The 24,565-nt window shown below is 39.8% G+C and overlaps 1 protein-coding gene across 5 annotated transcripts in view; it reads left to right on the top strand.

The window, feature by feature from the left end:
• The first annotated feature begins 334 nt into the window (after positions 1 to 334).
• The window catches only part of MAST2 (microtubule associated serine/threonine kinase 2), a 220,881-nt gene continuing 196,650 nt past the window's right edge, over positions 335 to 24,565 (top strand). For 3 of the 5 annotated variants that reach the window (XM_047869664.1, XM_047869667.1, XM_047869663.1), the window contains exon 1: positions 335 to 815. In XM_047869664.1, coding sequence (XP_047725620.1) covers positions 630 to 815 — 186 coding nt within the window. In that variant the 5' untranslated portion in view covers positions 335 to 629. The remainder of the gene's footprint in view (positions 816 to 24,565) is intronic. The other 2 variants (XM_047869666.1, XM_047869665.1) reach the window with 1 other exon arrangement.

The raw sequence follows: 24,565 nt of genomic DNA, 5'->3' as shown, positions 1-24,565 counted from the left end.
CACTCCCCCTAGATCCTTGAAGACACTAATCGGTTCTAACTCACTTTCAGATCCCTAGCACTTGGCCGGGCACACAATTTCATGAATGGATGAATGAAAAGATCAATGAGCGTCCCCAGCCGCAGCAGACGCGCCAAGGGCCCGCCCCCTTCCGCTTTACCCACCGAGCAGGGAGGCCACGGGCGCGTCTCTCGCGACCGTTCGCTGGCGCGTGCGCCGGAGGCCGCGCGCGGCCGGAGGTGGCGGGCGGGTTCCCCGTGCGCGCGCGCGCGCGAGGTGGGGAGGACAGGGGCGGGGCCGGGCCAGAGGCGGGCGCGCCGGCTGGCTGCTGGCTGGGGAGCCGGCGGCGGTGGTGGCGGCGGCTGCGGCGGCGGGTGGCCGGCCAAGCGTGTGCCTGGTGGGAGAAGACGGGCGGCGGCGATGCTGCCGCCTCCCTAAGGAGCCCCGAGGAGGTTGCTGCGCTTGAAGCCCCAGAAAGCGCGGAAGAGCTGCGAGCTGGGTCGGTGGCTTCGGGCGCCTGCCCGGCCATGGTGGCCGCGGGCGGTGGTTGGCGCGGCAGCGCTGCGGCCCGGGGCCGTTCGGGGCTGGGACAGTCGTGGCGCTGACGCCCGAGGGGCCCAGCCACAGATATGAAGCGGAGCCGCTGCCGCGACCGACCGCAGCCGCCACCACCGGCCGCCTGCAGGGAGGATGGGGCTCAGCGGGCGGCGGAGCTGCCCCAACCCCAGCCCTTGCCGTCGCGCCGGCGAGCGCCTCCTGGGAGGCAGCTACTGGAGGAGCGGACCGGGCCCTCGGGCCCCGAGGTGAAGGAGCAGGTAAGGCGGGCCGGCGTCCGGGAGGGAAAGGATGGGGAGCGGGAGCCTGAATGGGAGCGGTGGGGGAGGGGGATCTCAGGCGGGAAGACTTGGGCTAGGGCATTTGAGGGGTGGGGACTGTGTAGTTCTGCCGGATTAAAGGTAGGTCTGGAGCGGCAGAAAACTGGGGAGTGGAAAAATGGAAGTCATGGCCTGGGGTTGAATGGGAGGGAAATGGGGGAACAGGGGTTTGGAAAAATGGTCCTATGAGCGTTTGTAGTCCGGGATTCTGGATGCGAAGAAGGGACGCTGGAATGTGGCCTGGGAGTAGATGAACTGCAAAGAATAGGCTTACTAAAGGATACTGAGGAGTTAGCCAGAAGGGTAAATAGTGCAAAGTAGGGAAAATCAGTATGATAGAGTAAATGTTATCCTATTTCCTAGAGGTTGTCCTGACAGTTATAAAAACAGATGCCATTCCTAAGCATTCTTTTATTTGGCCATCATTATATAGTGTTGTGGAGTGTGTTCAAATATTCAAGATTCCCTTCGGTAACGATCTATTTCACAAGAAAGCACTTTTTAAAACACCTGCATATGTGCAATTCCAAACCCAGCGCTGTGAACAGAATTTATAAAGAGATAGGCTCTCCCTTCTAGGAGTTTACCACTGAAAACACCTTAATGGGAAAACAGAAAGCAGTGTAAAACTATTCATGGAGTTTCTGAATGGATAGGATGTGTTTATATAATTTATTAATCAAGCATAGAAATAGGGGATAAAGGTCAGTTTTATGAGGCAGGAGAAGTTGCCACTAGTAGCTGTAGGAGGTGCAGTGAAAGGAGAATATGTGGTCCTTGACCTTGTGCGACTTGCAGAAAAATATTCTGTAGTAGTGAACTCTAGTGACAGCTTTCTCTTTGCACAGCTCTACTTGAGACCCTAGTAAATTCATCCTTGACTCATTCAAGACTTTTATTAGGTCTCCTGCCTCTTTTCCATCAGTTCAATAAGTATTTTACTTAGATATCATTCTTCATTACATAGTTTCATTGATGCACACGCTAGCACTTGGATTTTTTTCTACGTTTTGTTCATCTTTTATTCTGCACCCAGCTCTGAGTAGACTGCACCATCCGCTATCTCTGCCCTTGCTTTCAGGCCACTGAACATTGTCCCTGGATGTAATTTCCCCAGTTTTTTATATTGTTTTTTATATTCTCTCCAGTACCTACTTGAAACTTTTAAAATGTAAAGCTCTGATCCTTTCCTGATTCAGTTTACTCGGTTCAATTGGCCTTATTGCATGGTTCACAAAAGAGTTCAGGGTTATTTGATTTTTCCTTCTTCTCTATCTCACAATTTTATTTGTTTGTTTGTTTATTTATTTAGTAAGAAAGCAAGCTCTCTGCCCAACGTCGGAGTTTAACTCATGACCCCAAGATTGGGAGTCACATACTCTACCAGCTGAGCAAGCCAGTTGCCCCTCTAGTTCACAATTTCTGTGTTCACTCATCTTTTGCTTCAATTCTAGAGAAAGAAGTATTCATCCTCCTCTTCAAGGCTTATCCCTGTACTTCTGTCCTTGATTTTATCCTCTCTCATTCAGTGGAGGCCTTTGTTATGTATATTATTTTCTCTTTGTCTTATACCTCAACTAAAAAATGAAACAACAGTTTCCCTGAATTGTGTAACCCACCTAAGCTAATTTGTTTTCTTTGCTTTGCTTTACCAGCAACCTTCTTGCTTTTTTTAAAAGTTTGTTTATATAAGTAATCTTTACACCCAACATGAGACTCAGCCCAGGACCATGAGGTCAAGAGTTACATGCTCTTCCGATTGAGCCAGCCAGATACCCCTTATAGTTTGGTTTCTACACTTATACTGTTCCAAAACTGATGTCTTCATGGTCACTAATAACTTTATATGTTTTTTGCTTTGTATGATATTTACTTTTTTATTGAATGTGACTTAAATATAGTGCATAAATTGAAGGTTCATTCAGCCCATGAATTTTTACAGATTGAATACATCCATGTAACTACTGTTCAAATCAAGATGTAGAACATGTCCAATACCCTAGTATGCCCCTTGGTGTTTTGTCCCAGTTATTATGCTTCCCCAAAGGTAACTACTTTCCCAACCTTCATCGCCATGGATTAGTTTTGCCCCTTCTTGAGCTTCGTATACATGGAATCTCCCGGTTTGTACTCTTCTGACTAGATTTCTTTCATTAAATCATGGCTGTGAGATTCATTCATGTTGTTCCTTGTAGAAATGGTTCTTTTTCATTGCTGTGTAGTTTTCCATTGTGCGAATGTCCACAATGATACTAAAACTTCTTTTTCAAATAACAAAATAATGCATGGCACTTTGTGTAAAGTTTTCATTGTGAAAGAATTATGCAGAGAGATATGTAGCAGTCCCAGGGAACTTTAAATGACTAAATTTGATAGTCTTCAGCCCAGTCTTCATTCTCTCTGACTTCTGTGAACTATTTATCACTGTTGCTCAGGTGTTCCTTCTTGGTATTTTCATCTCTTGTCATAACGACCACTGCACTCCTTTTTCTCTGACTGCTTCCTGTGTGTCTTTTTTTGTTTTCTTTTCTCATAAATGTTTCTTGAGGATATGTCCTCTGTTCTTAGCTCTCTCCTTTATTGTACTCTTGTGTTTTTGCAGGCCTACCCTATTCATGGCAAGTATTTAGGATGTGAAACAAGGGTCTCTGATCTTCTTTTATTCATGGCCTTGTGTCACAGAACCTCCTTGTAGAGTGATCTGAGTTCCCAAGCTTGACCTTTTCCCTTAGCTCTACATTTCCATTTCTTTCTCTGATGTTTCCACTATAGTATACTCAGCGTTTGTGATCTTAACGTTGTAATTTTTATAATTTGATAGTGTCCTTGAAAGTCCATAACTTGTAATAATTTGATTTTGAAAAGATAAAAATTTCAGTTGTGTGTATTATGAAGCTGAATGAATTATGTCCATTCAGGGAGTAAGCTTAGCTGATCAACAAGCATTGACTCTCACAGGTGACTTTGTTCTCCTTTCCTCATGACATGGAGCAATGCTTGTTATACTACATACTAGCTGGTGTTTTGGAGTAAGTTCTGAAGAGGATGCATGACTTGGATCTCTAGAAGATCAGTGGCTTGCTATATCCTTAAAATAGAATTCATTATTTCTCCTTTGAAGTGTGCTTTTCCCTGTCATTCCTTTTCCTTGTCATCCAGCTTGAAGTTGTATCCTTGGTGTTTGACTTCCCCTCTCCCTTGACCCCCTAACCCAGATTTTGCTGATTCTGCCTTCATGATGCCTTTCAAATCTTTATTCTCACTGTCATCACCTTAATTAAGCATTTATAAACTTCTGTCTTGGTTGTTGTAATACCTTAATTGCATTTACTCTGCTTTTAGTCTTTTAACCTCTAATTTATAATGCATTCTGGTAAAAAAAAAACCCCAAAAGATTATAACTCATTGCTTACCTGAGTTTCGGTAGTAGATAAATATTTGTTAAATGATCATTCCATTTCTGTATCTTCGGAAACCTTCATTAGCTTATTACCCATAGAATAAAGTCTGGAGATCTTGGCATTTGAGGTCTACTTGATACCACTTTTTATTCGAAGAATTGGAGTTAGGTGCCGCTTCTCTTGTTTCCCCAAGACTTTGCTTTATAAATTCTTTGAGGCCCACATTGTTTCATTTACTGTTGTGCACCTAAGGCCTACTGTGGTATTTGAAACATAGTTATTTGTCTGAATATTTATTAGAAACATAGATATGTGGCGGTGTCTGGCTGGCTGGCTCAGAGGGTGGAGTATGTGACTCTTGATTTAGGGGTTGTTAGTTTGAGCCCCACATTGGGTGTAGAGATTACTTAAAAACAATAAATCTTAAAAAAAAAAAAGAAAGAAACATGTGGTGGTGCTTGAAACAGATATTTGCTCAATGAGCATGCTAATTGGTTGTCAGTCTCTCATCAGAGAAAATACTCCTCAGAGACTGTCTTATTCATTGTATCACCTTAGTGTTTTAACTGGTTGTAGTAGTTGGCGGTCAGTAAATATTTGTTTACTGTTGGGCACTTTCGTATACTTATTTTAATCATCCATCTGAAAAACTCTTCTCTGCCTCTGCCCATTGAAATTCTGCTCAAGGTTCCAGGCCTAGCTCAAATGCTACAGAAACTGTTCTTTGAAGTTATTTTTCTATGTGAGATCCTCCTAAGAGGATCCTTGAGTAGGCTTAATAAATCTTTAAATCTCCTGAAATTTTAGTTCTCAAAAATCTGTGATCCAGAAAGTGAAAGCTTTGGTTCTATGATATTAAATGAAAATGAAAAAATGATTAGAAAGCACATTAGATAGGGACTTAATAAATGCTAATTCTTAAAAAAATTATTTTTAATGTTTATTTTTGAGAGAGAGAGAGAGAGAGAGAGAGCACAAGCTGGGGAGGGGCAGAGAGAGAGAGAGAGAGAGAGAGAGAGAGAGAGAGAATCCCGAGCAGGCTTTGTGGTGTCAGCAGAGAGCCTGACACAGGACTTCGAACCCATGAACCGTGAGATCATGACCTGAGTCGAAGTCGAAGGTCTAACCGATAGAGCCACCCAGGCGCCCCAATAAATACTAATTCTTATCTCATTTTGTTTCTATAACATTGTTTTGTCCACTACATGGTATATGGTAGGTTCTGAATAAAGATTTGCTGAATGAGTGGGTGAATGAATTAGTGTTTTAGCACTTTTATCCTTCTGTATTCATTTTGTATTATTTCATTTCTGCTTTTAAGTTGTAAATGGTTAAATGTAAGAACGATATAATTTTTCTACTATAATGCATAGACAGGGCTTTGTTCACATTAGTTGGTAAGTATTTATTGATGAATAGAAAATTCTTCAAATATTTTGAATTTGGGGGGATTCGAATAATAATAGCATGATAGAAATAGCCAATTAAAAGAAATGAGACATTTTTGAGGATGAAGGAAGATATTCCCTCAGCACCATTGAGAAATTTGCAAAATTATGTTCATGGAAATCAGCAACATCTCTTTCCTCTGCAGTATAATGTTAGTACATTGGCAAAAGCATAGGAAAGAAAGAGGGGAAGCTGCATATTGTATGTAGGGAACTAAAATCAACTTGGTATTGCTGGAGCATAAAGTTAAAGGCATAGATGGTTAGTTAAGAGACTGAAGGAGCCTGGGTTATAGAAGCTCTTTAGTACTATGTAAACGTGTAATAAATAGGGAAGCAAGATGGTCTTACTTGTGTTTTAGCTGGATTACTTTGGCAACGGTGTGGGGGATAGAATGTTGGACATGGTGATTGAGACATAGACATTTGAGAATTCTTTTGAGTTTTCAGTATAGAAAGTTTTTAGCCTTCCCTTGCCTCTTATCCACAAGTATAATGGGTAAAGGTCAGCTCCTGAAAACGTGGTGGCTTTGGAAGATTTGATTTCGTCAAAGGTAGTGGGAGTAGAGAGCCTGGGATGGTTGAAGTGGGTTGGACAATGTTCCTGATTTTTCTGTCTCTGTTCTACTGGATGCCTCTTAGCCTAACGATCAGCCTAAGGGCTTTACCACCCCAGTTACTGATGGTGACCTATAGTCATGAGTATCAAAGGCAGCTGAATCTTGCAATGATTGTTACCTTCTTCATTGCTGGTCTTAGCTGCTGTGTGATTCTCTGCTAAATTTGTTTCCTAGCTTTGTATTTTCTTGATTAAATCCCTATGGTACCTTGGTAATTATTACTTTTCATTAGCAGGTGATGATTGTTTTTCATCATTAATATACCTACTTGAGGTTCCAAATAAGTTGAAAACTGGGGTTGTTGGATCAAGGCCTAGCCCTGGGTGAAGAAGAAAAAGCCCTCAAGGGAGAGTAGAGGCTAGATGTTATTAGGAGTAAGGACTTCCACAAAATGCAGTTAGTGAGACATAGTTGGCAACCTTTTGTTTTAGCTTTTAGCCTCATTATTAACTCCCAAAGATTCTTTCCTCTTCCCTTTACCACAGCCATGAACACAATGGATATATAGTAAATGATTGAGGGGAGAAATTGACATCAACCTGAACCTTCTACTTCCATTTTCATTAGGTATATTTCATCCTTACCAATAATTGTTCCACCTCTAAAATCTTTGTTTTTTTTAAATGTAAGATTAAAAAAATATTTATTTTGAGAGAGAGTGAGCAAGCAAATCAGTGGGGGAGGTACAGAGGGAGAGAGAATCCCAAGCAGGCTCTGCGCTGTCAGCACACAACCTGATGTGGGGCTTGAACTCATGAACTGTGAGATCATGACCTGAGCCGAAACTAAGAGATGGATGCTTAACTGACTGAGCCACCCAGGTGCCCCTAAAATCTTAGTTTTGAGCTTACCACACTCTGACCTTCACATCATCCTCCATTTTTCTATTTCACACTTCTTTTAGAATGTCCTCTTCAAAAATGGTTCAAGGTCTTTGGAACCTCTAGTTGATGTTTTTTTTTTTAAACCATCTTTTCATTGTCAGTCACCTCATGCTTCGACTTCCCTCCTATTCAACTTAACATTTCATGGGCTATCATAATCACTGCTGTGCATGTACCTCCAGTTTCTTTGCCATTTCCCCTTTCTGGCATATGTGCTTGACTAAATTCCAGCCATCATTACACCAACTCTGGCTATTCTGCACCTGTGTCTAAGCAGCTGAATGTGGCTGGAGAAAAACATGACCATGGTGACATCCCAGTTTGTGATCAGGAACCTCAAAGAGTCTGTCAGCACTGCCACTCAGTCCTATGACATTTCCCTAGTCCATTCACTCTTAAATGATAGTTTAATTTTTCTCCTCAAATCTCCAAAACTCTCTTTGTCCTCTTTACTCTTAGTTGATATCCTTGTTTCCTGTTTAACTGAAGGGAAAAAAAATCCGAAGAGAACTTCCACAAGCTCCCATTATAAATTACCCAACCTACCTGTATCTGTACCCATATTCCATGCCCTCTCTCCTATTGCTATGGATAATCTCTTCCTACTCTTACCAAGGACAACCCCTACATCAATTAAGAGTTTTCTTCTTGAAATCATTCCTTCATACTCCTGAATCATTAGTTTTTCTTTTCTGTTGTATGCTCTGTATGTTTTGTTCTCATCAGTATGGCTATAATATTTATATTATTTTCCATCTTAAAAAAACTTTATTAATCCTACACTGCTCCTTTTTTCATTTATTCTTCGATTCAACAGTTTTTTGTTTGTTTTCAGTACTCTTGGGATTACAGCAGTGGAAAAGGCAGGCCACAAACCCTGCTTTTATGAAGTGTCTATTCTAGTAGAGGGAATGTCATGTTTGATCTTAGCCAAAAGGCCAAGAAATTATAGTAGAGGGAACATCAGGTAATAAAATAAAATATGTACTATGTTATATGGTGATAAGTACTATGAAAAAATAAAGCAAGGAAGGGGGATAAAGAATGAAGAATGAAGGGGAGAGGGGCAGCTGGGTGGCTCAGTTGGTTAAGTGTCTGACTCTTGATTTCGGCTCAGGTCATGATCTCACAGTTCATGGGATCAAGCTGTGTGTTGGGTTCTATGTTGGCAGCATGGAGCCTACTTGGGATTCTCTCTCTCTGCCCTTTTCCCTCGTTTTCTCTCTCAAAATAAATATTAAAAAAAAAAAAGTTGGGCACCTGTGTGGCTTAGTTGGTTAAGCATCCGACTCTTGATTTCAGCTCAGGTCATGATCTCTGTTTGTGAGATCGAGCCCCACCTTGGGCTCTGTGCTGACATTGCAAAGTCTGCTTGAGATTTTCTCTTTCCCTTTCTCTCTGCCCCTCCTTCCCTCTCTCTCTTTCTTTCAAAATAAATACACATTTAAAAAATTTTTTAAAAATAAAAATAAAGTAACACGTAGTCATTCCTTTTCCTTCTTTTTATGCATATCTTCTTTTTTTTCCACCTGGTACTGTTAACCTGTTTGCTGTTTATTGTCATCCTTCCACATTAGAATATATGGTTCATGAGGGCAGGAATTTGGGTCTGTTTTTCTCACTGCTATATTTCCAGCTTCTAAAATTGTGTATAGAACACTAATAATGAAGCAACAGAAAGACAAATAAAGAAACTGATCCCATTCACAATTGCACCAAGAAGCATAAAATACCTAGGAATAAATCTAGCCAAAGATGTACAAGATCTGTATGCTGAAAACTATAGAAAGCTTATGAAGGAAATTGAAGAAGATATAAAGAAATGGAAAAACATTCCGTGCTCATGGGTTGGAAGAATAAATGTTGTTAAAATGTCAATACTCCCCAAAGCTATCTACACATTCAATGCAATCCCAATCAAAATTGCACCAGCATTCTTCTCGAAGCTAGAACAAGCAATCCTAAAATTCATATGGAACCACAAAAGGCCCCGAATAGCCAAAGTAATTTTGAAGAAGAAGACCAAAGCAGGAGGCATCACAATCCCAGACTTTAGCCTCTACTACAAAGCTGTCATCATCAAGACAGCATGGTATTGGCACAAAAACAGACACATAGACCAATGGAATAGAATAGAAACCCCAGAACCAGACCCACAAACGTATGGCCAACTAATCTTTGACAAAGCAGGAAAGAATATCCAATGGAAAAAAGACAGTCTCTTGAACAAATGGTGCTGGGAGAACTGGATAGCAACATGCAGAAGATTGAAACTAGACCACTTTCTCACACCATTCACAAAAATAAACACAAAATGGATAAAGGACCTGAATGTGAGACAGGAAACCGTCACAACCCTAGAGGAGAAAGCAGGAAAACACCTCTCTGACCTCAGCCGCAGCAATTTCTTACTTGACACATCCCCAAAGGCAAGGGAATTAAAAGCAAAAACGAACTATTGGGACCTCATGAAGATAAAAAGCTTCTGCACAGCAAAGGAAACAACCAACAAAACTAAAAGGCAACCAACAGAATGGGAAAAGATATTTGCAAATGACATATCGGACAAAGGGCTAGTATCCAAAATCTATAAAGAGCTCACCAAACTCCACACCCGAAAAACAAATAACCCAGTGAAGAAATGGGCAGAAAACATGAATAGACACTTCTCTAAAGAAGACATCCGGATGGCCAACAGGCACATGAACAGATGCTCAACATTGCTCCTCATCAGGGAAATACAAATCAAAACCACACTCAGATATCACCTCACACCAGTCAGAGTGGCCAAAATGAACAAATCAGGAGACTATAGATGCTGGCGAGGATGTGGAGAAACGGGAACCCTCTTGCACTGTTGGTGGGAATGCAAACTGGTACAGCCACTCTGGAAAACAGTGTGGAGGTTCCTCAAAAAATTAAAAATAGACCTACCCTATGACCCAGCAGTAGCACTGCTAGGAATTTACCCAAGGGATACAGGAGTACTGATGCATAGGGGCACTTGTACCCCAATGTTTACAGCAGCACTCTCAACAATAGCCAAATTGTGGAAAGAGCCTAAATGTCCATCAACTGATGAATGGATAAAGAAATTGTGGTTTATATACACAAAGGAGTACTACGTGGCAATGAGAAAGAATGAAATATGGCCTTTTGTAGCAATGTGGATGGAACTGGAGAGTGTGATGCTAAGTGAAATAAGCCATACAGAGAAAGACAGATACCATGTGTGTTCACTCTTATGTGGATCCTGAGAAACTTAACAGAAACCCATGGGGGAGGGGAAGGGAAAGGGAAAACAAAGAAAAAAAAAGGTTAGAGTGGGAGAGAGAGCCAAAGCATAAGAGACTCTTAAAAACTGAGAACTAAGGGTTGATGGGGGGTGGGAGGGTGGGGAGGGTAGGTGATGGGCATTGAAGAGGGCATCTTTTGGGATGAGCACTGGGTGTTGTATAGAAACTAATTTGACAGTAAATTTCATATAATAAAATAAAAAATAAAATAAAATTGTGTATCGAAGGTACTCAATAAATACTTCTAGGTGATTTTGTAATGATTAAGATTGAGTCATTTTCTGACTTCAAATTCCAACTTTGTGACCTGAGGCAAGTTACTTAAGTTCTCTAAGCTTTAATTATCCCATATATGTAACAGAGATGATATCAATACCTATTTCATAGGGTTATTGTGAGGCTTAAAAAAATTTGTTTTCAGAGGGAAAGCTTTTTTTTTTTTTTTAATGTTTATTTACTTTTGAGAGAGAGAGAGCAAGTGAGCATGAGCAGGGGAGGGACAGAGAGAGATGGAGACACAGAACCTGAAGCAGGCTCCAGGCTCTGATCTGTCAGCACACATCCCGATGTGGGAATCCAACTCATGAGCTGGGAGATCACCACCTGAGCCAGAGTCAGATGCTCAACCGACTGAGCCACCCAGGGGCCCCTCCCCTTTTTTAAAGTTTACCTATTTATTTTTTTTGGGGGGGGGTGGCAGAGAGAGAGAGAGAAAATCCCAAGCAGGCTCTGTGCTGTTAGTGCAGAGCCTGCTACAGGCTCCATCTCCTGACCCATGATATCATGACCTCAGCCAAAATCAAGATTCGATGCTTGACCAACTGGGACACCCAGGCACCCCGAGGATTTAATAAATTAATCCACGTAAAACACTTACTAAAAGCATGATACCAAAAAGCTATCATTATATTTTTAAGGTACATGCACAGAATGTGTGAATATAGAATTCATATTTTTCAGTGTTCTTGTCTGGCTTGAGAAAGAAATATAATAGAAAAAGATGTATCTTGACCTTTGATTTGTTGGTATTATTGAACTGTTCTTTTACTTTGTTCAACTTGAAAAGGAGGCTTTAATTTGTGCATTTTTGCTTTTAGGGAACCTTTTATGAATTTCTTTAAGTAACTAGCTAAGGAGATAGTGTAGTCTCCCTAGGTTTTAGAATGTAATTAAGGACAAATTCAGGCCAAGGAAACCACATTTAAAAATTCTGTGATACCATTTTAGTTGTGCCAACTCTAATGTAACAATATTTCCCAAGGGTGAACCTGAGTAGCAGATGCACAAATTCTTTAACCTAATATGTGGGAGATTAACAAGCCACATAGTTTCTCTGCCTATATTTCAGTAAAACAGAGGTAATATAGTATTGTCAGACCTTCTAATTTGCACAACTGTGTGAGGCTTTCAGGAATGTTTTAAAAAGCCGAGAGTAGAAATAGTTGGTATTAATTTTTAAAAAGTCTTTAAGCTATTTCATCACTTTTTTTTTTTTTTGTAAAGTTTATTTATTTTGAGAGACAGCAAGCAGGGGAGGGACAGAGAGGAGGATAGAGAGAAATCTAAGCAGGCTCTGTGCTGTCAGCGCAGAGTTGATGTGGGGCTCAGACTCATGAACTGGGATATTAGGACCTGAGCTGAAATCAGGAGTCGGACATTCAACTGACGGAGCTACCAAGGCACCCCACTTAAGCTATTTCAAAGGTGTGATGGTTTTGCTCAAGTGACCCAGGAACATCTGAGTCCTAACTTTGACCAGTGAGAGCTACTAGTAGCTCTTATGCTAGTAGTCTTTTATATTAAGGAATATTAGTTACTGTAACAGATACATTCAAAAGAATGCAGACTAATGGAGGCTCTACCGTTTTATGCACATGGCTTCCAAGGTCACCTGGAGCAGGTAGGGGAATCTTGTGGGAGGTTTTGATGGGCCTGGTCTGGAAATGGCTTAATTACTTCCACCCATATTCCATTGCGGGAATTCAATCACAGGGCCATGCCTAACTGCTAGAGGGCTGGGAAAAATCTAGTTGTGCCCAGGAGGAAGGTGAATCATGTTTAGTCAACATCTAGTTACTTCCTGCTCCAGGCTTCAAACCTCAATAATTCCTCAACGAGAACTATGTAGAAATCTTCTTATTTTGGGTATAGACAGCCTAGCAGTGTAGTCTCCTTTCATTTCTTATAGGCCCACAGAGTTTTGGGTAATAACCATTTTGAATGCAAGTAAAGGCCTTTTTTCAGGAACATCTAGGAGATCTGGAAAAGCTTGTTTTCTTCTGCCTCTGGCAGAACTAGTCACTGGCAACCCTCATACTCCTTCACTCTTGGTGGCTAGTGAAAGCTGTGCTCAGGCTTTTCTCACTTTGTCAGCCCAGCCATGTGGAAGAGGAAAAAACCAAGGAAGGCAAAGGTATGCCAGAGAGAAAGGTGACTGGGTCTCAGCTCTCATTTCAGTAGGTTTCTTCAGTAGGAAGAAAACATGGCCCTAGACAGTCCATCTCCACATGTACTTTGGCTTCTTAAATCACAGTAACATACACTAAACATAAAATCACTGACATTTAGTACATTCAAATGCTTTGTAACCGTTACCACTAGTTCCAGAACATTTTCATCACCCCAGAAGGAAAACTACCTATTGAGTTAGTCTCCATTTCTTCCTTCCTCCTGTCTTTGGGACCACTAATCTGTTTTCTGTTGCTATGGACTCTGGACACTTCATATAAATGGATTCATACAATATATGGCTTTTTATGTCTGCCTTCTTTCACTTAGCATATTTTTGATATTTATCCATATAGTAGCATTATCAGTACCTTATTTTTTTATGACTACGTAATATTTATATGGATTATATGGATTTTGTTTGTCATCAGTTGATGGGTTGTTTCTACCTTTTGATGATAGAGATGACTGCTATGAAACTACTATGAACATTCATGTATAAGTTTTTGTTTGAATACCTGTTTTTTCTAGTTTTTTGTTGTATGGATAGGAGTGGAATTGCTGGATCATATGGCAGTTTTATGTTTAAGTTTAAGAGGAACTGACAAACTGTTCACAGTGGCTGTACCATTTTATTTTTATTTTTGTGTATTTGTTTTAAATTTATTTAAGTTTTATTTTATTTTATTTATTTTTTTTAATATATGAAATTTATTGTCAAATTGGTTTCCATACAACACCCAGTGCTCATCCCAAAAGGTGCCCTCCTCAATACCCATCACCCACCCTCCCACCCCCCATCAACCCTCAGTTTGTTCTCAGTTTTTAACAGTCTCTTATGCTTTGGCTCTCTCCCACTCTAACCTCTCTTTTTTTCTTTTTTTTCCCTTCCCCTCCCCTTAAGAAGCCCTTAAGTTTTATTTTAGAGAGAGCCAGTGAGCGCGCAAGTGAGGGAGAGTGGCGGGGGGGGGGGGGGAATCTTAAGCAGGCTCCATATTCAGTGTGGAGCCTGATGTGGGGCTCGATCCCACAACCCTGGGATCTTGCCCTGAGCTGAAATCAAGAGATAGATGCTCAACCGATTGACCTATCTAAGCACCCCTAGCTGTCCCATATTAACATTGCTACCAGCAATGTGCAAAGGTTCCAGTTTTACATGACCTTTCAACATTTGTTATTTTGGATTATAAATTTTTTTTAGCCATCTTGTGGATGTAAGTGATCTCTGATTGTACTTTTAAAAATTTTTTAAGTTTTTAAAATTATTTTTATTTCTTAAAGATTTTATTTTAAGTAATCTTTACACCCAGTGTGGGTTTGAACTTACAACCCCGAATCAAGAACCATATGCTCTCCTGACTGAACCAGCTAGGTGCCCTTTATTGTACTTGCTTATGTATGTATGTATGTATGTATGTATGTATGTGTGTATGTGTGTATGTATGTAATCTCTATATCCAACATGGAACTTAAAGTCATGACCCCAAGATCAAGATCATTCTCTTCTGATTGAGCTAGACAGGCACCCCTCATTGTGCTTTTTGATTTGCATTTCCCTATAGGCTAATGATGTTGAGCATCTTTTTATGTGCTTGTTGACCATTTGTATATCTTTGTTATAGAAATGTTTATTCAAGTTCTTTGCCCATTTTTAAATTGGGTTGTTGTTGAGATGTAAGAGTTCTATATTTATTCTGGATACTAGGATATCTAGATATCTGATATCTGACATCTAGAATCTGATATCTTATCAGATATGATTTACAGGTATTTTCTCCCATTTGGTAGGTTGTCTTTCACTTTTTTTTTTTTCTTTTTTTAAGATTTTATCTTTGGGTTGCCTGGGTGACTCAGTTGGTTGGGCATCCAACTGTTGATTTTGGCTCAGGTCATGATCTCATGGTCGTGAGGGCTCTGACTGAGCCAGCCAGGTGCCCCTGTCTTTTACTTTCTTGCTGGTGACCTTTGCACAAAAGTTTAATTTTGATGGAGTATAATTTACCTTTTTTGTTGTTGTTGTGGTTGCTTGTGATTTTGGTCACATCTGAGAAACTATTGCCATAGCCAAGATCCCCATGAAGATTTACCCCTATGTTTTCGTCTAGGAGTTTTATGGTTTTAGACCTTATGTTTAGGTGTGATCTATTTTGAGCTATTTTTTGTATATGGTGTGAGGTAAGGGTCTAACTTTATTCTTTTGCATGTGGCTATCCAGTTCTAGCTATGCTTTTTCTTAATTCCTGAGACTGATCCATTTAACTGAGCCTAACCCATTTATTTATTTTTAAAAAATTTTTAATGTTTTATTTATTTTTTAGAGAGAGGAGAGAGAGAAAGAAAAAGTGAGCAAGCAGGTGAATAAGCAGAGAGAGAGGGAGACACAGACTCCGAAGCAGGCTCCAGGCTCTGAGCTGTCAGCACAGAGCCTGACGCGGGGCTCGAACTCACAAACTGCAAGATCATGACCTGAGCAGAAGTCGGACACTTAACTGACTGAGCCACCCAGGTGCCCCAGAGCCTAACCAGAGCCTCACTTTTTTGGGGTATGGATGTGAACTTCTTTGGGCCAGTTATTTTCAGTCTTCAGGGCTAATGGAATTACCTGGAAGCCTTGTTAAAGCAAGGATGGCTGGGCCTGACACCCAGAATTTCTGATTGAGTAGGGCCTGGAGTCTGCATTTCCAACAAGTTCCCAGGTGATAATGAAAGTGATGCTGCTGGTCTGGAGACCACACTTTTAGGATCAGAACCACTGCTTTAGGCAAAATAGAGTAAAAAAGTAATAAGTATCAGGGTTTTATTTTGCTTAGGTTTGTATTCCTAACATACTTTATGGAACATAGTAGATACTCAAATGTTGTTAATGTGTTTAATTTTGAGAGAGAAAGAGAGAGAGCAGAGTGCATTTGCGCTGAGCAGGGGAGGGGCAGAGAGAGAGGGAGACACAGAATCCAAAGCAGGCTCCAGGCTCTGAGCTGTCATTGTGAAGCCTGCTTGGGATTCTTTCTCTCTCTCTCTCTCTCTCTCTCTCTCTCTCTCTCTCTCTCTCGATTCGGGCTGGAACCCATGAACTGTGAGATTATGACCTGAGCTGAAGTCTGAAGCTTAAGTGACTAAGCAACCCAGGGACCCTGCTTTAGATTTTAAAGGAGTAAAATGTTATATTTAAAGGAGTAAAATGTTACAGTTACTTTTAGCATCCGTTCCCTCCCCACTATCATTCCTGAAAGAAACCACTGTTAAAGGTGGTGTGTATTTAAATGCTGCATTAATAAGGAAGAAAAACAATCCATTACTAAAGATATTTATAAGTAAGTTGAAGCAGTATTTGTTTTTAACTTTTATATAAATTATGTATTACTGTATAAATCTTTTTGCCCTTACTTTTTAAATTTAACATTGGTTTTTGTTTTGTTTTGTTTTAGTTTATTTTTGAGAGAGAGAGAGAGAGTGGGGGAGAGGCAGAGAGAGAGAGAGAAGGAGAGAGAGAATCCCAAGCAGTCTCCACACTGTCTGCACAGAGCCTGACATGGGGCTTGATCTCATGAAATGTGAGTTCTTGACCTGAGCCTAAATCAACATTTGGATGCGTAACCAACTAAGCTACCCAGACCCTGGTCAATATTTTTTTGAGAATTATCTATGTCATGGATCAGGAGACTTTTTCGGTAAAGGGGCAGATAATAAATATTTTAGGCTTTGTCATACTTTTTCATAACTACTCATTTCTGTTGTAGCATGATAGCATACCTATGATAATATGTAAATGAGTGAATGTGGCTATGTTCTAATAAAACTTTATGTATAGACATTGAAATTGGAATTTCATGTAACTTTTATATTTTTCATATTGAGAATATTTCATGAAATAATGTTCTTTTGATTTGTGTTCCAGCCATTTACAAAATTTAAAAACTACTTTTAGCTTTCTGACTGGACATAACAGGCTATGGTTAGGATTTGGCCTGCCAGCTGAAGTTTGCCAACCTTGATCTATGTTAATACATTTAAATCAGTTTCATTAATTTTTTTATAGTTTATTTATTTATTTTGAGAGAGAGAGAGAGAGAGAGAGAGAGAGAGAGAGAGAACAAGCAGGGGAGGGGCAGAGAGAGAGGGAGAGAGAGAATCCCAAACAGACTCTGTGCTGTCAGCATGGAGACTGATGTGGGGCTCGATCTCATGAACTGTGAGATCATGACCTGAGCTGAAATCAAGAGTAAGACACTTGGGGCATGGGTGGCTCGGTTGGTTGGGCGTCCAGCTTCAGCTCGGGTCATGATCTCACTGCTCGTGGGTTCAAGCCCCGTGTCGGGCTCTGTGCTGACAGCTCGGAGCCTGGAACCTGCTTCAGATTCTGTGTCTCCCCCTCTCTCTGCCCCTCCCATGCTTGTGCTCTGACTCTCTCTGTCTCTCAATAATGAATAAATGTTAAAAAAAAAAAAAAAAAAAAGTAAGACACTTAACTGACTGAGCCACCTAGGCGCTCTAAATCAGTTTCATTAATTTTTAAAGGCTATATAGCATTCCTTTGAGTAAATGACAGTTTATCCATTCTTATAATAATGGACCCTTAAGTTATTTCCATTTTCCCTATTATAGTGCTGCAGTAAATATCCTTGTACTTATCTCCTTGTGCCCATGTACAGGAATTTCTCTTGCTGGATATTATTGCCAAATTGTTTTCTACAGTGATTGTACCAATTTTTACTTTGATCAGTGATGTTTCTCTATGTCTTTGCCAACTCTTGGTTTTATCAGGTTATTACTTCTGGTAATTTGTTAGGTTTGGATGACTTGTCAGTGTTTTAAATATATTTCCCTAATTGCTAGTGAATTTTATTTATTATTTGGATTTATTGTCTTGTGACTTTCTTATCCATATACTTTCTTGTTTTTCTTATACACTCTTTCGTTTTATTTTTCTTATTGTTATGAGTTCTTTATTAATGTAATTTAAATATAATAGGAGAAAAAACAATTTGGACTAGGTGTGAATTCTGTCAGTAGCTTAGTAGATTTGAATATGAAATGAGGATAAGAATGTCTGCTTTGGGGGCACCTGGATGGCTCAGTCGATTAAGCATCTGGCTCTTGGTTTTGGCTCAGGTCACGATCTCATGGTTTGTGAGTTTGAGCCTGACATTGTGCTCTGTACCAACAGTGTAGAGCCTACTTGGGATTCTCTCCCTCTCCCTCTCCCCCTCTGTACTCTCTCTCTCTCTCTGAAAATAAATAAATAAACTTTAAAAAGTTTTTTAAAAAAAGAATGTCTGTTTTGCAGTGTTGTTTTTGTTGTCAAATCAAGATTTAGAATTTCTCATTTGTACTGGATCTCACTAAATGTTTCTATGTTTATTATTGTGCTTGTTTTTTGTCACTGCTCTAACTTTATGTGTGGCAAAATATTCCCTTACTTTTGCAGCAGGCCACTTGTTTTGTGATTTTTTTTTCCTTTCCTCTTTTTCTTTTTCAGCCTTTTTATTGTAAAATATAAGAAGCACAGAAAAGCAGTCAAAACAAATGTATAACTTAATGAATTATAAGATGAACACCCTTACAAACTATTACCTAGATCAAGAAAAACAGTTTTGCCACCCATTCTATAAATGTGTCCCATCTCAATCACAGCCCCACCTTCCCTTCAAAAGTAATAACTGTCCTGACTTAAAAAGTAATAATTTGCTTTCATTTCCTTGTAAGTTTGCATCTAAAACATTATTTTAGTCCTGCCCCTTTAAAAACACGAGATAGGGGTGCCTGGGTGGCTTAGTCCCTTGGGCATTGGACTTTTGATTTTGGCTCAGGTCATGATCTCACCGGTTTAGGAGTTCGAGCTCCACTTTCAGCAGAGAGCCTGTTTGGGACTCTCTCCCTCTCTCTGCCCCTCCCTTGCTTGTGTTCTCCCTCTCTCTCAAAAGAAATAAAATAAAAACACTAGATATGTTTATTTTTTTAAAGTTTATCCATTTTGAGAGAGAGCGTGTATGTGCATGCACCTGCACACTCGTGTGAGCCCAAGCGGGGGAGGGTCACAGAGAGAGGGACAGAGAATCCCAAGCAGGCTACCTACCGTCAGCGCAGAGCTGGATGCATGGGCTCTATCCTAGGAACAGTAAGATCATGACCTGACCCGAAATCAAGAGTCGGATGCTTAACCGACTGAGCCACCCAGGTGCCCCAACACAAGATAGGTCTTAAATCTTTTTTAATCTGTAGGTTTCCCTTCCATGTCTTCCTTTTCCTTAAAATTTATACGTAGAAATATCTGGGGCATTTGACCTGTAGGTTTCCTACTATATAACCATGATGCATTTCAGAATGTTTCCGTTCCTTTGTATTTCCTGCAAATTACAGCTGGATACAGAAGCTTCATCCAGTCTCAGGTTTAATTCCTTTGGCAAAATTATAGATGGTTGTGTGGTCTTTCAACAGTAGGTGTGTAATCTCTGCTGCTTACTCTTTGATTTTAGCAGTTTTGATGCTCAGTGCCAAGATTCAGTAATTGGGAGTTGCAAAATGGTGATACAATTCTATCATTTTGTTTTCAATTATTAACTGGAATAACATTTTAAGGAGATGCTTCCCCTCATCTATTTAGTTCCCAGTGGTATAGTACATGTAAGAAAGGCTTGATTCTTTCCTTTTAAGTTTGCCTGATTTTTAAGGTAATTAGTTCCCTGTCATCTTATTATTCATGTGGTTAGGCATTTAAACCTTTTTTTTTTTAAGTTTATTTATTTATTTTTGAGAGAGACTGAGAGCTCAAGTGGGGAAGGGGCAGAGAAAGGGGCACAGAGGATCCGAAGCAGGCTTTCTGAGCCCAAGTCAGAGGCTTAACTGACTGAGCCACCCCGGTCAGGCATTTAAATGTACAGCATCTGATGGTTTTCTTGTACTAATTGAATCTCAGATTGTCCTCTTGTCTAGAAACAATTGGTTTCTTAGTCTTTTGGACCTGATCCTAATAGTTTTGATAGTTTTTTTGCAATCTCATGGGTCAAACTGTTCCGGGCTCATTTTCCACCTTAGACCTGGAATTAGCTGTTTTTCTAAGAACTCTTGGTTTCTTTTAATGGGAAATGGTATTTTAGAACAACTGCAAACTATATCTTAAGGATACTCTTTGCTATTATGTTGGTCATTGTTTCTAAACTTGTCAGTGGAGAGTTAAATACATAAACTACTTATCAATTAACAGTGTATTTGCAAAGGACTACTCAGATTTTTTAAAAAACTTAATCTCCTGTATATTACATCAGTATTTTCTCTATTTCCTACCTTGAATCATATTCCCAAAGACTCACGGTGTGAAAGAATTAAGTATTGGAGAATGTTATCAAAAAGACATGACTGCGGATGGACCTGGGCTCTGGGAGGCTCCTCACCTGTCCTTGGAAATAGGTTCCACTTGCCTTTCCTGCTCCCAGAGTCTTCTTCAAGGACATAGCCTTGAGATAGTGATGTAGTATTGAAAACACCTGCATGGTATACACTACTGCACCTAGTTAAGGCCTCTTTATAAACCAAGATCTGGTGGGCAGGTGTGGAGATCTATTTGTCTTGCTGCCGCCCAAGGCAAGTCTTGTTATGTAAGTTCCCTTTGGTTATTAATACTGCCACCTACCAACTTGGAGTGGCCTGCCTCTTTTTTTGTCTCTCCCTACCCCTGAAACAGGGGCCATTTTCAGATTACAGCCGGGAAGCTTCTGAGAGTGTTTTGAACCAACAATTAGAATATCCAGTAATTATGCATTTGCTTTGTCCTACGTAAATATATGTCTCTAAAGGCAATTCTAATGTAGTACCATCAATGATTAATGAGAACTGTTAAATTTTTTTGGTATATGCTGTCTCCACCTTCCCCTTCCATCTTGTGGTTGAAAATGTGTATCTACATTTTCAAATTATATAGCCATTATATATTGTACTCTCCCTTTGAATGTACATTTATTCATTTTACAAGTGACTGCATATTTAATGCTAATCACATGCTGATATTGCTCTAATTATTTTGATTGTGTAAATCTTGTTTTCTGGTAGATTCCTTAGGAAGGGCCTCTTGGAACAATATTCTCTGAATTATTTTTATATTGGTAACAGTTTTCCTGTGCCCTTTACCTTGAAGGTTAGTTATCCTGGATATAAAATCCTTGGCTCACATTGTCTTTCCTTGAGTATCATATATGCAACCCTGTTTTTCTTTCATGCATTGTTTTTCTGATTTTCTTTCATTTGTACATTTGAACATATTTAAGAAAGGGATTTAAAGTTTACTACTAGGTCTAATGCTGGGTTTCCTCAGACATGGTTTCTGTTATTTTGATTCTTTGAATGGTCCATACTTTCTCATTTCTTTGTAGGTCTTGTGATTTTTTTTTTTGTTGTTGTTGTTGAAAAATGGACATTTGAATATTGATAACTCTGGAAATCACTTCCCCTTTCTCCAGAGGTTGTTGTTTTAGGTTGTTGAAGGCTGTAGTTGTCCATTTTTCTAGTGAGTTTTCCCAGCATTTATTTTTTGTTTATTTATTTTTGCAGAAATTATATTCCTTGGTCTGTATATACTGTGGTACTGTACTGTGGTACTGAAGTCTCTCTTCCTTAGCTTGTGTTTAGATAGAGATTTCCTTGATCACCAGAATCTAAATAAACAAACCTATCTCCTATAGGGTCTTTGCAAACCACTATATGGACTTTTTGCTTAGCTAGACTTATAGTGAGCATAGGGATCAGCCTGAAATGAAAGCTTAGAGTCTTTTCAGGTCTTTCTTGAGCATGCATTTTGCGTTGCACTTTCTATTATTATTATTATTTTTTAAGTGTATTTATTTAAGTAATCTCTACAGTCAATGTGGGGCTTGAGTTTACAACCCTGAAATGAAAAGTCCTAAGCTCTTCCGACTGAATGAGCCAGGTGCCCCTACCTTGGACTTTCTAAATTACCCTATTTTGATTGCACAAATTTTCCAGAGAAACTCTCCCTTTTTCCTCCCAGGCTTTAGGCAGTCTGTTTTATGTCTCACCTTTAATCTTTTGGTCCACGTGGCTCTGGGTGCTTGGATCACCTTACAGTGTTTTTGAGCAAAGCCTCCTGCTTTTCTGCCTTGAGCAGATTCTGAGTTAGGTGAAATAAAGGAGTGCCTTGTGTCAGTCTTTTTGGCAGCCCCCAGACAAGTGAGAACAGCTATAAACAATAATTTGCAAACAAGATTTGTTCTGCTCCTTCTAGAATCAGGGACCAAGGTCCCGCACTAGGACCACCAGCTGATGTCTTCACACTGCTTTAACATCAAGAAGTGGGTGGGCAGGGGCACATAAAAATGCCACAAAGCATTCCTACCATTTTTAAGTTTACTTGTTGATTCAGCATTTTCTTGACTGTAAACCTTTGACTATTTTCCAGAATTCTGACAAAGGTGGTTCTGATAGTTTCTGCTTGTTTTCCAGTTGTTTCTCTGGGGAGATGTTAGCTTGCAACTGTGGGGTTTTGTTTTGCTTTGTTTTATTTTAGAGAGAGAGAGAGCACGTGCATGAGTGGGGGAGAGGGAGAGAGAGAATACCAAATAGGTTCCATGTGCAGCGTGGAGCCTGATGAGGGACTTGATCCAACGACTCTGGGATCATGGCCAGAGCTGAAATCAGTTAGACACTCAACTGACTGAGGCACCCAGGCGCCCCCCCCCCCTTTTTTTTTGTGCTGACATTACTTCTCATTTGATTTTAATTTTTGTTTCCCTAATGATAAATCATATTGATGATGGTTTTGTATATTCTTTTGCCGTAGTTGCCTCTTGTTTGTTGAAGTGTCTGTTCAGTCTTTTTTTCGTTTTTAATTGGCTTGTGGGTTATTGAATTGTGTAAGACCTTTCTATATAGTGAATGCCAGTCCTTTCTAACATGTGTTTTGCAAATGATTTTTCCTTGTGTGTGATTTGTTTTCATTTTTTTAAACAGTATCTTTTGAAGAGGAGTAGTTTTTAAATTTGGTGAAGTCCAATTTATAAATTTGTTCTTTTTAAACTTGTGTTTTGTATCTTATCTAAGAACTCTAAAACTTACAAAAATTTACTCTTAAGTTTTATTGTTTTAGGTTTTACAGTTTGATTCATGATCCATTTAGAGTTAATTTATGTCTGTGTTTGATATGCTTGGGGTATGGGTCAAAGTTCATTATAGATAGATAGATAATCAAGCAAAGGTTTTTTGATAGGGATTAAGAGGATGGACTTTGATTAGTGTGGCACCTGGATTTGACTCTTGTTGGGTAGATCAGGAAGAATCTGCCACAAGGTATAGAATTCTCTTTACCTACTGGATTACCAGTCATTTGGGATAAGACAACTCCCAATGAGAGTTAATCCAGGTTTTTAGTCTGGTACAAACGTTTTTAGTTGTGTAGACTTCAGTTTTTCAGCTGTGAATCCTTTCCTTTGAATCCTATCCTAATAGCATAGTACAGTGTAAGCACAACACTAGCGTTGTGGATAAAGTTCGTGTGAGATTTGCTTTGGTATTGTGGAGGAGGGAGATGGTTTTGAGCCAAAAGAGAGAAGTCTCTGTGAGGGCTCCCAGGGCAACAGGCAAAATGGGCACAACTCAGTACTCATAATTAAAAAAGAAAGCAAGAAGCTCCTAGAGTTGGGAAGAAAATGTAGAGATTGTGTAGTCAAGCAATTTTCAGCCCTTTTTTTTTTTTTTTGACAGTTGAACTTTACCTGGCATATGTTAGATATGTTATTGTTATAATGTTACATAAATAAATATAGGTTATGTGTAATTTCTGGGATGCTTGCTATAATTCTGCCTTTTAAAGTTTTCACTGAAGAATGTTGTATTGACAGGTGAATTGACTTTATTGTAGAGTTTACCAAGAACCTGCTTTCATTTAATTAAAGTGGTTGCAAACTTAAGTACTTTATTTAAATTTTAAGTAATTTGTGATACAGTCCTCACAACTGATTGGTATATTTGTGTGTTGGTGGGACCATGTTGAAAGTTTTTGACCTAGTCTGGTGGTTCTCAAACTTTCATGTACTTCAGAATCACCTGGAGGGCTTGCTAAAACATGGATTGCTGGTCCCCTCTGTCAGAATTTCTGATTTTGTAGGTCTGAGGTGAAGCCTGAGATTTTGCATTTTTTAGCAAGGTCACAGGTCATGCTGGTGCTGTTGGTATGGGGGACCACATTTTGAGAATTACTGTTTTAGGTCAGCTTTCACCTTTTTCAGTATTTCTGGTGGCACAGTCCATTCCTTTTTAAGGTGGCCTGTTGACTGTTAGACAGCTCTTCCTTCTTCTTCTTTTTTTTTTTTAAAGTTTATTTATTTTGAGAGAGAGAGAGAATTTTTTTTTTTTTTTAACGTTTATTTATTTTTGGGACAGAGAGAGACGACAGAGCATGAATGGGGGAGGGGCAGAGAGAGAGGGAGACACAGAATTGGAAACAGGCTCCAGGCTCTGAGCCATCAGCCCAGAGCCTGACGCGGGGCTCGAACTCACGGACCGCAAGATCGTGACCTGGCTGAAGCCGGACGCTTAACCGACTGTGCCACCCAGGCGCCCCGAGAGAGAGAGAATTTGAGAGCGGGAA

Source organism: Prionailurus viverrinus, chromosome C1, assembly GCF_022837055.1.
Source record: "Prionailurus viverrinus isolate Anna chromosome C1, UM_Priviv_1.0, whole genome shotgun sequence".
Taxonomy (NCBI): domain Eukaryota; kingdom Metazoa; phylum Chordata; class Mammalia; order Carnivora; family Felidae; genus Prionailurus; species Prionailurus viverrinus.
Note: the sequence above shows the minus strand (reverse complement) of the source record. Positions and strands in the feature narration are given on the sequence as shown.